Genomic DNA, 13,057 nt, shown 5'->3' with positions numbered 1-13,057 from the left:
CCACTTCTTTCTTCCACACAAAGGTTGCTGAACAAAGAGGACTCGGATAACATTGGTCGTGATGACAGTTCAACTAAAGTGACCTCTCCCGGACTCTCTTGTGTGGTCTGTGGCGACGCATCAAGCGGAAAACATTACGGCGTGTTTGCCTGTAACGGCTGCAGTGGTTTCTTTAAAAGAAGCGTCAGGAGGAAACTTATTTACAGGTTTGGTTATTTTTTTTCCGGGGATTTATCTTCCATAATAAAAAAAATATATACTAAATTTCTTTTCGGAAACTTAATTGAATAATATTTTAATGTTCTCTAGTAAGAGTACATTAAATGGGCATTGCAATTTCGATTATATTTATCGAGTACACATTTAATAACTTCAGTAAAATCCAGTTTCTATGAACATGCTTTAACGAAAATTTAATTCTAATGAAAACATTTCCGAATCACATAACGAAGTGGTTCTGACGAAAAATAATCAGTACATCGAATTTTTGTATAAGATACGCCTTATTTCAAAAATTTGGCGGAGAAATTTATTGGTGTCCGAAAAGGTGCATCATTTCGTGGTATTCTTTTCCTGCCAGATGACTCGCCTCACAGATGAAACTCCACGGTGAACCTAGAAGTCTGTGTCGAATGCACCCATACTGTAAATACGGCTAAGGAAAATATAATGAAACAAAAAGAGCACGCGCTGAAAGAGAAAAAAAAAATGGAAAACTTGAAATAAGTAACATAATAATTCGATATTATACCCTCCACTTTTTCCGTCCCATTTCTTCCTCTTTCCCCTCCTATAACTACTTCCAGATCCGGGCAACATCTGGTTCGTAACGCACTGATTTTTGCTTCCACTACTTGGTAATCCTGAACTATTTCAATCCGTAACCATCATGCGCAGTCAACCACAGTGTAACCAGCTCATCACCCCCGCCACTAGACGAGCAGTACTACAAGTCTCCATTACAATCAACACCTTCGAAAAAATAATGTTGCTTCTCGCTGAATTAAAAAGGTAAAGCAGCTGAAGTCAAAACAATAAACGACTATCATATTCCTCAAAAGTCGAAATCTCAAATAACAATATCCACCAATATCTCAGTGCCAAACTGGCCCACCGGGATGTTAGTAATACTTTCGAAATAACAAAAACCATTAGCTTGCTATCACTCTTCAAACTGGTAAGGACGTTAAGCAATTAGCAAGTCTTACGATTAGCAAGTCTTTTCCAACAGAGAAAACGTCTACATGTCAAGAGCCCTTTGCATGTACCATACCACAGTGGCTGTAATCATTGTTCTCCCATGCCGTATAGAAGGGGTGGCCAACAAGTCGATCACGAAGAATTTTAAATATATATAAAAAATAGATTAATCAAAAACTAAATATTATTATTATCATCATTATTATTATGCGCCCCACTGCATACGCTTGTTACAAATCCGTTGAACCACACGACTACTCTTGTAGCCGCTAGTAAAAATTCACGCAGTTATGTTGAGAAGAGCATAGCGTATGTGCCGAATTCTTATTTGGCTTACTTAATATTAATAACTGAGCAGTACTTATGTTAATTTAATACCCTTTGATTTAAAATGAATACTAAGAAAAAGAGTAAAACGTATAATTTTCATCAAGAGTGGAAAACGAGAATACTTTTTTGTAATGATAAAAGAAAAATGTTGTTTGATTTGCAATGCTTTCGTGGCTATATCCAAGAAAAGAAATTTAGAAAGGCACTTCAAAGCGCTCCATGGTAAATACCAATCAGATTTTCCGTCTAATAGTTGACCTTACAAAAAATAAATTAAAAGAACTTAAATCCAGATTATTCGCACAACAATTTCTTCGTGACACCTAATTCACAATTTAAAACAGTAACTGTAGCATCATTTAAAGTGAGTAATCTTCTTGCAAAAAAGTACAAACCATTTTCTGATGATCAATTCATCAAAGACGCATTTTTCGAAATAACAGATTCTCTTTTTTAAAATTTTAAGAACAAAAATGGAATTAAAAGTGCCCTTCAAGATCTGCAATTATCTTGAAATACTGTGAGGCGACGCATCGAAATAACGAGTAAGATTGTGAGAAACAACTGCATACGCATATTGCTAGTGTGTCCTTTTCTTGACAACTGGATGAATCTACAGACGTCAGTGATATGGCTCAGTTGCTCGTTTTTATTCGTATGATTTTCGATAATTCTGCCACTAGAGAAGAACTGCTGGGTATGGTTTCGTTAAAAGAAAGAACTAAAGGTCTTGATATATTTAACGCATTCAAAACATTTTATTGAAAAAATTAAATTACCATTATTTAAGCTCGTATCAATAACAGATGGAACTAAAGCAATGGCAGGGAATCTTAACGGATTCATCGCATTGTGCCAAAAGAATGAATTCAGATTTTTGAGTTACCACTATATCATCCACCAAAAAGCCAGAAAAAGATTAAATACTAAAAGTATTATGGAGATAGCTTTCAAAATCGTGAATTCCATCAGAGGACAATCTCTTAAAAGGAGACTGTTAAAAAGCAACTCGATGAAAAGGAACCAGATCCGATATTACACACAGATGTGAAGTGGCTGAGCCGGAGTAAGTTTCTACAGATTTCGAAATTTGCTGAATGAAATTAAAAAATTTGTTGATCACAGGGAGATGATTATCAGCAGCTGCAAGATACGGTGTGGTTGTGTGATCTGGCTTTTTTTGGCAGATTTTACCAGTAAATTAAGTGATCTGAATTTGGAATTGCAAGGAAAAAATAAAAATGTGGGTGACATGATTAGTAGTATTTCTGCATATAAATATATATCAATTATAAATATCAATTTTTGGCAATGGCTAAGGATCTCAAAGAAAAAAAAATCGATCATTTTGCAAATATGCAAAGTCATTTGCAAAACTATCCTGTTTTTGAATTTAATAGTGAGAAATGTTTCTGAAATTGAGAAAGTTGTGGATGATTTTGAAACCAGATTCAGTGATTTTAAAACAATTGAAGACAATATATTTCTTGTCCATTTAAGGTCGACTAAGATATGAAACAAATTTCAGAAAAAAAATCGCTGAGATTTTTCACACGGAGAAAATATTACTTGAAAATGAAATTACATTGCTAAACAATATCTTCCTAAAAGCCAGGTCATCAGAAAAAGACTTTTGGAAATGTTTGCCGAGAAAAGTACTGTAAAAAAAAATGCAGTGAATTTTTGCAAAATTCACTGTAAAAAAAAAGACGAAGAATCGCTCTACTCTTACGGACTTGCATACAGAAGATTCTTTACGGTTGGCCTTGTACAAAGGGTACTAGGAAAGTTTTGCAATACAGCTTTGTTTATTTAATTTTTTCAAAGTAATTTCCTCTACATTCAATACACCTCTCCATCCTCCGAAACCAATCTTTAAGCCAGTTCTGCCAAGTTTCACTAGGGAGTAAAGCACACTCGTTGTCCCAAGCCCGTAGAAGGTCCTCATCACTGGAAAACCGCCTCCCTTTTAGCTTCATTTTCACATGCGGGAACAGTGCAAAGTCGCAGGGAGCAAGGTCTGGACTGTAGGGAGGGTGCTCGAGAAGTTTCAGTCCTGTCGTGGTCAAATATTCGGTGCAGGCTTTGGCGCGGTGAGCTGCAGCATTATCGTGATGGAGGTACCAAGTGTCCATTCTTGACTTTGGCCGTAGGTTCTTCATAGATCCAATGACTTTAGGCAGCCATTGTTCAGTATACCACTTAGCTGTGACTGTCTTCTGCGTGTCCAAAACGACACGTTCCACAATTCCACTCGATTTGAAAAATACAGCTATCATTTTCTTCTTTACAGATCGGGATTTTCTGACAATTACGGGTGTGTCGTCATCATCAAAGACCCAAACTTTGTTTTGAGCCTTGGTCGGCAGATCGTAATAGTACAGCCAAGTCTCGTCACCTGTCACGATGTTGTTCACATACCGAGATTGTCCCTTATCAAACTTTTTTAACATATCCCGGCACCAAGTCACACGTCGTGTCATCTGCTCTTCAGTCAGTTGATGCGGCACCCAGAGAGAGAGTTTCTTCACGTGCAAATGATCTTGCAGAATCGAACGAATTGCTGGTGCATTTAGGCCCAAATTATCTTCTATCTGTTGGTAGGTCACTCGCCTGTTTTCGTCAAGCATTTTCCTCACAGCAGTAACGTTTTCCTCCGTAACTGACGTTCGTGGCCTTCCAGGCCTCTCAGAATCCTCCAGAGTGAAATTTCCCCTTTGGAATTCTCTATACCACCTGAATATCGTTGTACGATGTGGACAATCATCATCTAGTGCAAGAGTCATTTCTTCTAAGCACTGGTCTATGGTTAAACCACGCACGAAATTATACCGCAAAACTGTCCTTATCTCATTTCGTGACCACGATGCCATCGCAAGCACTTTACACTCTTCACTACTAATGAATAACTGAGCCCATCGACTTGACGCGGCGGCTACTATGCACATGTCTCAACATGCAGCTTCCTGTGATTCATTGTTGCGTCATATTGCAAAAAACTTTCCTAGTACCCTTTGTATATCCCCGATTTTGAAAGCTTGGCAGATGACATTAACACAAACTTCGCATAAATTAAAAATTTAAATACGTATGAATCTAAAATAAGAATTCTGAATTGTATTTAATTTTAAAATTTATAAACAACATTCTTCAATGTGTTGATTAACATTTTCAACCACGTGCAATGAATTTCTTGAGATGGTAAGATCGCGGCACATTTTGAAGGAAAAAAAAGTCGATTGCATCACAGATTAAGTTGGCCACCCCTGCCGTATAGAAAAGCTTAGTTTCCGATTACGTCAATAATGCTAGGATCATTTTTAGGCTTTTTTCACACTTTGGGCAAGTTTGTTGATCTTGGGGTAGGACATCGTTTTTCCTCCTTGAAACTCGGGTTTTTTCGTCTGGTGACCGTTTAGCAGTAAAAGATAAATGAACACCAGAGAACACAAGCAATATATAAATCTTATATATTATAGATGTATGAGCTACTTTCTCCAGTAACCCGATTCGATTTTTCTTGTCAACGATGCTTCACTGTAGATAAAATTTCTGTGCGAGTCCACTTCAGAGCCATCCTTTCCACCTTCTACTGTCAGTCTTTCACACATCCTTCTGCCAAGTTGTGGTGCAGGACACCACTGCAAACTAACCAACTTTATAAAAGGGACTCGCCCGAATTCCAGCAATACAGGAATCCCTCGCCAAACGTAGAGGATACGCTCCTGGAACGTACCGCGTTCGACAAGTCGAAGGTCCCAAAAAAAAAAACCAGGAAAGGGTTAAGAGAAAAACAATATGCCAATAAAATATCTGGGGGGGAAAAAGCGCAGTAAACTTAATTTTCCATTCAGATAACATGAAAAAAAAAGGTTAAAAATACGATTAAAAAAATAAAAATAAGGTTGTAGAAAAAAAGATGCACATACATGCTCACAAAATATCGACTATTCCCCTTTGTGGCACTTTTATTTAAAAATATTTATTCTCAACATTCAAAGCATTAAAAAATATATAAGTGCTACCCAAAAGCTATATTTATGGATATGCAATATGTCCGTAAATTGCGCATGTTTTCAGCAACATCTTTCTTCATTGGAAGATGAAAAAAAAAAAAAAAAAAAAAAAAAGATGTTGCAGTAGTGAAAAGGTAAAGGCACGGGTTTTAATTTCAGAAAAAGTGGCTATGACAGTTTAAAGCATTACTTGGCATCTATTAATTGGGCGGATTGCAGAAGGAGGGCCAAACATTAGAAGGGATATTGGAATACCTTTAAAGCCATAATCGCGGAAGCCATGAACGCATATATTAAGAAAGTATAGCAATATGCCGGGATGGATGAATACTCAGCTGTCCAGTCTAACAAAACAGTAAAAGACAGCAGGGGAAAGTTACAGAGCGATGAAAAGTACTGAAGCCTACAACAGGTACAAGTTGATCTGTAATAATACTACATATAAGGTTAGGGAGGCCAAAACCGAGTATAATAAAGCACTGGCTAAGAGAGCAAAGAATGGGGACAAGACATTTTTCATATATATGAATACAAGGAAGAAAAAAGCTAATAAGATCGGACCCTAGTGCACTGGGTGTAGGAAAGTCTTAGATAACCCAGCTGACGTTAAGGATGAATTGAATAGGTATTTTGCATCTGTCTTTGACTGACGAAAGGCACTTCATGCTCAGAAGATGCTGTGCTAGTGAGGTTGAGCCATATGAAATGAGTGATTTTGAAATTACAAATAACTGTTTATTAGAAAAACTTTCAGCATAAAGGCAAGTAAGGCTCCCGGAGTTGATGGCATATACCCAGTAATTTTGAAGGAGCGGCCAGAGAGTATATGAAACTACTGAGGTTAATTTGAAGGCATCATTGGACTTAAGAGATTCCTTTGGACTGGAGAAGTGCCAAAAGTATCGACAATATATTTGTATAAGGGTGGTTCTAAGGGTGCAGTCTATAACTACAGCCCTGTTAGTGTGACTAGGAAAAATCTTTGAGACAATGATTAAGAGCGCAGTCCAGGGGACATTTAAATAGAAACGGCATTCTGAAGTGGACATACATAGTTTTCTTAAGGGAAAATCGTGTTTAACTAACCTCTAATCTATTTTGATACAGTTACTCATGAGCTGGATGCAAGGAACAATTTCGATATAGTTTCTTTGGATTTGAGCAAGTCATTTGACTCAGTTACTCGTGAAAGGTTACTGTATAAGCCGGAATATGTTCGAGATTACTAGAAAAAAAAAAAAAAAGTATAATCGCAGGGTGACTGCTTTTTTTTTTTTTTTTTTTTTTGTATTAGTTGTTGGCGCATCAGCTTCTATGGCTATATTGCACCTCCCAAAATTTTTGCATTTTACTGTGATCCAAGCCCGAGGCGGGAATCGAACCTGCGACCTTTGGGTTGCCAGGCAGGCACTTTACCTACCTGGCTAGCCCGGTCGGCGCAGGGTGACTGCAAGGCAAACGATCGTGATTAATGGATATTCTTCAGATTGGTGGAATATCAGATCCCCTCCACAGATCTATTCTTAGGCCATCGTTGTTTCTGATTTTCATATATAACATCAACGAAAGGATACAGGGCCTGAGGTCAAAATTCGCAGACGATGTAAATACTGGGAGTGTCGTTAATGATCAGTGTGAAGCAGGTCTTCTTCAAGATGACTTGAACAGTTTCAAGAGTGATCAGAAAAGTAGTAGCTATGTTTTAATACATCAAAATTCAAGGTTTAATACAGCAATATCAATTCCAAAATTGACTTATACACTTGGCGGAGAACAGTAGAGGAAGTAGGGGATCCGAAAATTATGATACGGGTAGATGTAAAGTTCTCTGAGCGGTGTAAAGATGGAAAGGGGACCAGGAAAGCTCATGGTGTTCTACCGACCTTTTAATGAAATCAAAGAATTTAGTATAGGATGATCGTTGTAGAGAAAATTGAGCTGTTCAGAGTTGTATTACCATGGTTCGCAACTGAAAGATGATATAGCACAAATTATGTCATCGGCATGATCTGTGAAAAGAGGAGGATTTAAGAAGGGCAGAAAATTTTCCGAGATGTCCACTGACAAGAGTCCCGTGTGGAAGGCCATTCAACACTTGTTTATAAACATTTTCTTTTATGCTTCAAAGAGAAACGACCTCTTGGAGCGCGTTTTTGACAGGAGATGTTATCCAAAGATCCCAAACTATTTTTGTAGCAGCAACTAAAGCGGTACTATTTGTACAGAATCAACGGCTGTGAAATCTTTATGCACTGTATTAGTATTAGCCACATATTTCAAGGAAGCCACAGGTTTTTGCTGCACCGGATAAAAACGTAAAAAGAAGATAAGAAAATACAAATTATGCGCTCCCTCCTCACTTAGATAACTATCCAGTTGACCTTTGAATTTCTTCATACCGTCGACTTCAACTACCGGCGGAGGCAATTTGTTCCAGAATCAACAACTCGCTGGCTAAAAGAAAGCTTTCTACAACCTAGCCTAAACCTCTTCACCTGTAATTTGAATTTATTCCCCTGTTGTTCTAGAATTCTCTATAACAGTGAAAATTCCCCCTTCGTTCGGTTTACTGACCCCTCTAAGAGCCTTATAAACCTCAATCGGGTTACTTGTGGGGTGCCCGATTGCCGAGCTCTGTAGCCTACATAAACGGAATCTTTCCTCATACAGTCGCCCTTTTGCTGATCTTACTATGCGAGTTGAGGGTCTTTGGACCCTTTCAAGAAGCTTAATTCTTTTTTTTTCAAATGAGGTTTCCATACTTGAACACAGTATTCCAAATACAGTCTTACAAATTACCTTGTACAGTGGGATTATGACATTCCTATTTCTACGGGATATTATCAGACAGATCACGTTCACATCACCTAGAGAAATAGCAGCAACTGCGATCTTATATCGCACCTCACAGAACCTACAGTTCCCCAAGTGCGGCAAACATTTTTAATAATGCATTTATAAGATTTTATGTTAGTTGTCATGGCAGTGGACAAAAATATTTACATTACCAACAATAATGGTTTCGCTATTGGTCATCCTCTGGGAAAGTTCTAGGTTCAATTTCCGCTTTAAAAATAAATCAATCTCAGGAGATGGGGTTGATCTTACATATAAGCAAACAAACAGAACACCCACGATACAAAGATGAAGATATTCGATTGGGGGAAGTGAGCCCAAACACAGATGATCTCGTTGCATGGAACTTTTCCATATCAACCACCTTTTATTATAATGTTTAAGCAATGAGATTTTATATCGGCTCGACTGCACAGACTAGTGTTAGCTTGATTCGTACATACATTGTATTTAAACATACCCTTGATTTTTTTGGGGGGGGAAAAAACTGATTTATTTGTGAACTCGAAATAAATGAAACGTGTTTATTTTAGGTGTCAGGCTGGTACTGGAAGTTGTGTCGTTGACAAAGCTCACCGAAATCAGTGCCAAGCATGTCGTTTAAAGAAATGCTTAGAGATGGGGATGAACAAAGACGGTAAGGATGTTTTCAATTTATGCTTTTTATTAGACAACAGTAAACTCTGGTAGTTTGTTGCAGTACTGAAAAAAAAAAAAAAAAAAAAAAGAAAAAAAAGGGAAAAAAAACACGTTATAGTGTAATCAATTACTAGAAATTATTTGATTTTGAGTGAAATTCATAGATACTTAAGAGAAATGGATTTGGAATCTATCTTTTCATTTTAATGTTTAATATGGCACATAATCACAGAGATAAATATAATTCTAAAAGGTATTTGAGAAGTTCCCATTAATTAATTATCCTTAAATATCTATGAATTTCAGTAACAGACACTGCGCTTTATCAATTATATTTTGTAATTGGAACAACTTTTCGAGGCTATTCTTAACTATTGCTTTTAAGGTTCACAAATTCAGGGTATTAATGGGAACGAAACCTCTTGGTGGTTTACTGATTTGTACGTACCGGGACGCCGTTTTCGCTCGTAATAGGCATCGTTACTTTTATTATACAGTTTTGTTCCCTTACCCAGAATTTCGACGAGCATTTCCATTTAATAAAATTTTAAATTTGGAGAAGTGATTTCATCACCAGATGAGGGCAAACGTGCAGCAATAAGAACAAAGGCCATCACAAAGTCGACACGTTTCAACACGTTTTGCTAGAGAAACTGCAGTCTAACTTATAGTGGATGAAGGCTACGATAGCTTGTGTCTGATGTATAGGAAAATGCATGGGTTTAGTCCTAGTAGGTCAGAGGGACCTAACAGGATTAAACTAATTATAGAATACTTTCGTTAATTAACAGGATCACGCCAGTGGACTTTTTTTTCGTGGAAGATGCGTTCTTCACTACATACACTCTAGCCTTTATAGTAACCCTATTAATACTTGGAAATACTAAAAAGATGCTTTTGTATTAACGTCAAAATGGACGAAAATTAATATCTTACATATTCATGTATATAGCTTTCTTTTATTTGTGACTGATATCTTATATAAATGTAAAATCGAGTAACAACTGCAGAATGGCCAGGTAACCTGGTGTAAAATGAAGAATATGACGTGCTTCAGGATTCTATAAATAAAAAAAGATAAAGATTTCGTTTCTCTCTCTCTCCGCTGTCTATCTAATTTGCTGAGATGGGAATATGTCAGCAGATTCCAGAATACCCAGATAGAACTAAAACTGACACTGCTGTCAGTTTTAGTTCTATCAGTATATATCTTCATCACTTGTCCACATTATTAATGACAGGACTGCAGCTTTTTAATATATTTTTCGAATTTATCTGAACGCTAAAATGATTGAATTCACTTTATTTTTAACCAATTCACCCACACGGTAGCTTTTAACATATGAACAAGCTGCAATATGGCTATCACAGCACTTGTTCGATTAAATCTCAATCTCAACAACCTGGGTGATACTGGTACCGGCAATGAAGAGCATATTACAGTTTTCACTTACACATAGTGGCTATTTTATTAGGGACATCTATACTCTTCATGAAGTGGTGCACGCTTCAGTAACATCACAGGTGGGCAGATTCCTAAGGATTTAAAAATATATATATTACGGTCATTGAAAATATTATGTCCATAAATTGCATGGGTGCCCTGGTCGGTTTGCTGTTTTGCTAGAGTTTCCGGAGGGGGAAACCTTATTTTTCTTGCTTCAAGCCCGTAGTGAAAAAGCCAATAAAAAGTTCTTGACATCACTACCCCGAATCGAACCCTTCCACCTGGTATGGGAAGAACGGCGATTTTAACCACTGTGCTGCCAGCGAGGACCCTTTGTAAGAATGCTGTACGTATATAATTCAGTGCGAGAATGGGTAAGACGAAACAATCAAATGATCACAAACTGCAATCCTTCTGTTGTTTTCACTTTTTATTATATATTATCATACAATTCCACATAATGTAAACCCTACGCCTCACCACCATATGTCCCATTTCCATTTAGCTGCCTTTGTGTCTTTGGTGTCCAAGGACGCAATGCCGTCGGCTATCAAAAGATTCCATTAATAGGATACCGTTGTGCACGAGCGTCACCTTTGCAAAGTCAAAGAGGGAATATTTTACTGTGCGTGAATTATTTGGCATAAATATTTCTAATCGAAGTTCTCCACCGTTGTCCGTCATCTCAGTTTCTTTGTTGCTTGGAGAATGCATGCAGGTGAGTAAATTCTTTCGTCCACTGCATAATGAAACCTCGTAACAACTAACTCATTGGGTATATGGAACTGTAATCAGTTTACAGAAGTCAGGCACACAGTGAGGAAAACAACAAAACTTGAAGAGTGCTGTCCTAACTTTTCTGTGCAGGCTTTGTGCATCACTTTGACAAACTCCACGTTGTTTATATTTTAAGATGATTACTGAGAACGAGGATCAATGACTTAACCATTCCGTCTTAGTTACGTGTGGGCAATTGCATTTGTCTTGTCAAACCACTGTTTTGTGCTCATTAGGTGTAATTGGGCTCCATTTTTTATATTAGTTGTCAGTCAAATAGCACTTGACTATTGTTGACTGAGTTCAGTCATGATACTATGACTGAAATCATAAATTTAAAAGTTGTGATCTCAATTATCTCATGATCAACTGAGATTAAATTAAACATATTCGCGCCTAAAGAAAAGTGAACGTGGGCAACAGGGTGTGAACCATCACACATATTAGCAACTTCCAGCATGCAATTAACATAAACTGGGGCTACCCATTGATTAGTTCCAAGAAATCAACCTAATTCACAAAAAAAAAAAAAGGACCCGCGAGCTCTCAGCAATAGTGCATTTCCCCTCGCAGACAAAAGGACGAGAGTTTACTCGCTCTGTTGTCGTCGTCACCTGTGTACCATGACAAATATCGATGAAACCCAAGAGATAAATAATGAATTAAGATTGCTGTGAAAGTCCATTGCAGTTCATAACGGACGTCACTATCCCGAAGAGGCTCAGATCACGTCAAAAACCGGCCAATCATCCTAAAAACAGATTAAAACTAACGGAAAACTGGATAACAATTTTGCCCATCCATCAACAAAATACCTTAACCTTTTTAATGCCCAAAACATACAGAAAACAATGCCTTCGGCGTAACATAGCAGTAACTTGCCCCTAATACCACACTGCTCCAATTTGCGCAGCAGTCTTATGCAAAATATTTTTAAACACTTTCCTGAAATCCACTTATATGATATCAAAATTGTTTTTGCATCTAAATGTCTTTGTTACTGCATCACAGTATCCAATCAAATTAGAGAAAATCGCTCTTTAACAAATCGTTCCTGTGACTGTAATATAACTGCTCCTTTCTAGAGGGTCCTGCATTTATGGTTTAATCAGCGACTCCATTATTTTCTCTGAAAAAGAAGTTAAGTTAACATTTCTGTAATTACTGATGTGTCCTTTTGATCCCACTTTCTGAATTGGGTATACATTCGCACATGTCCAGTCCATACAGACTACCCCTAAATCTAAAGATGCTCTCATAATTATGGCTAAAAGGTTTGATTGCCTCCTTTGCTACTCTTAATGTACCGAGAAGGCATCTGCTCTGCAATGATTAAATATCTGAAGCAGAAGTGCATAAATAAGAATTAGATCTATAAGATTCAAAACCATTTATTAACTTTTCAAAAAAATAAGCTAATAAATGCTCTAAGGCTGTTTTTAATTTGCAAATCGCCTTTTGACCTGACACAGGCCATAAGCTGAATTGCTCGAGTGCAGTAGCGCGCACACGCTTTTAAGTTGACCGTGATTCGAACCTCTGAAACTGAATAATTATCCACTCGAAGCTCCTAAATCCGATAGCAACCATTTTCCGACTCTCTCTAGGAAAATTGAATTTTCGGATTGTCCATCGCGTAGAGCTGACTGTGGAAACTTCAGCTGAGAGCCATGACATTTTAACGCGTTTCATTGATTTCGTACAAGCAAACATTCACGGGCCGATTTCACGTTGGGCAGACTGAAACTCGGAAAAAACTTACGGGGTGGAACCCTACTCCCTCTATCTGATA

At 37.5% G+C, this 13,057-nt stretch overlaps 2 protein-coding genes across 2 annotated transcripts in view; one reads left to right on the top strand and one right to left on the bottom strand.

Moving 5' to 3' along the window:
• Nucleotides 1-13,057, bottom strand: part of LOC150089367 (uncharacterized) — a 164,720-nt gene that overhangs the window by 144,152 nt on the left and 7,511 nt on the right. The window lies entirely within an intron of this gene.
• The window catches only part of LOC150089366 (photoreceptor-specific nuclear receptor-like), a gene marked incomplete at its 5' end in the record, with an annotated part of 50,819 nt that continues 37,786 nt past the window's right edge, over nt 25-13,057 (top strand). The window contains 2 exons of the mRNA XM_090389958.1: nt 25-206; nt 8,936-9,039. Coding sequence (XP_090246084.1) covers nt 25-206; nt 8,936-9,039 — 286 coding nt within the window. The remainder of the gene's footprint in view (nt 207-8,935; nt 9,040-13,057) is intronic.

Source organism: Mastigoproctus giganteus, chromosome 2, assembly GCF_048544385.1.
Source record: "Mastigoproctus giganteus isolate SK-2022 chromosome 2, ASM4854438v1, whole genome shotgun sequence".
NCBI lineage: Eukaryota > Metazoa > Arthropoda > Arachnida > Uropygi > Thelyphonidae > Mastigoproctus > Mastigoproctus giganteus.
The sequence above is the reverse complement of the archived record's forward strand: the minus strand, read 5'-3'. Positions and strand labels throughout refer to the sequence as shown.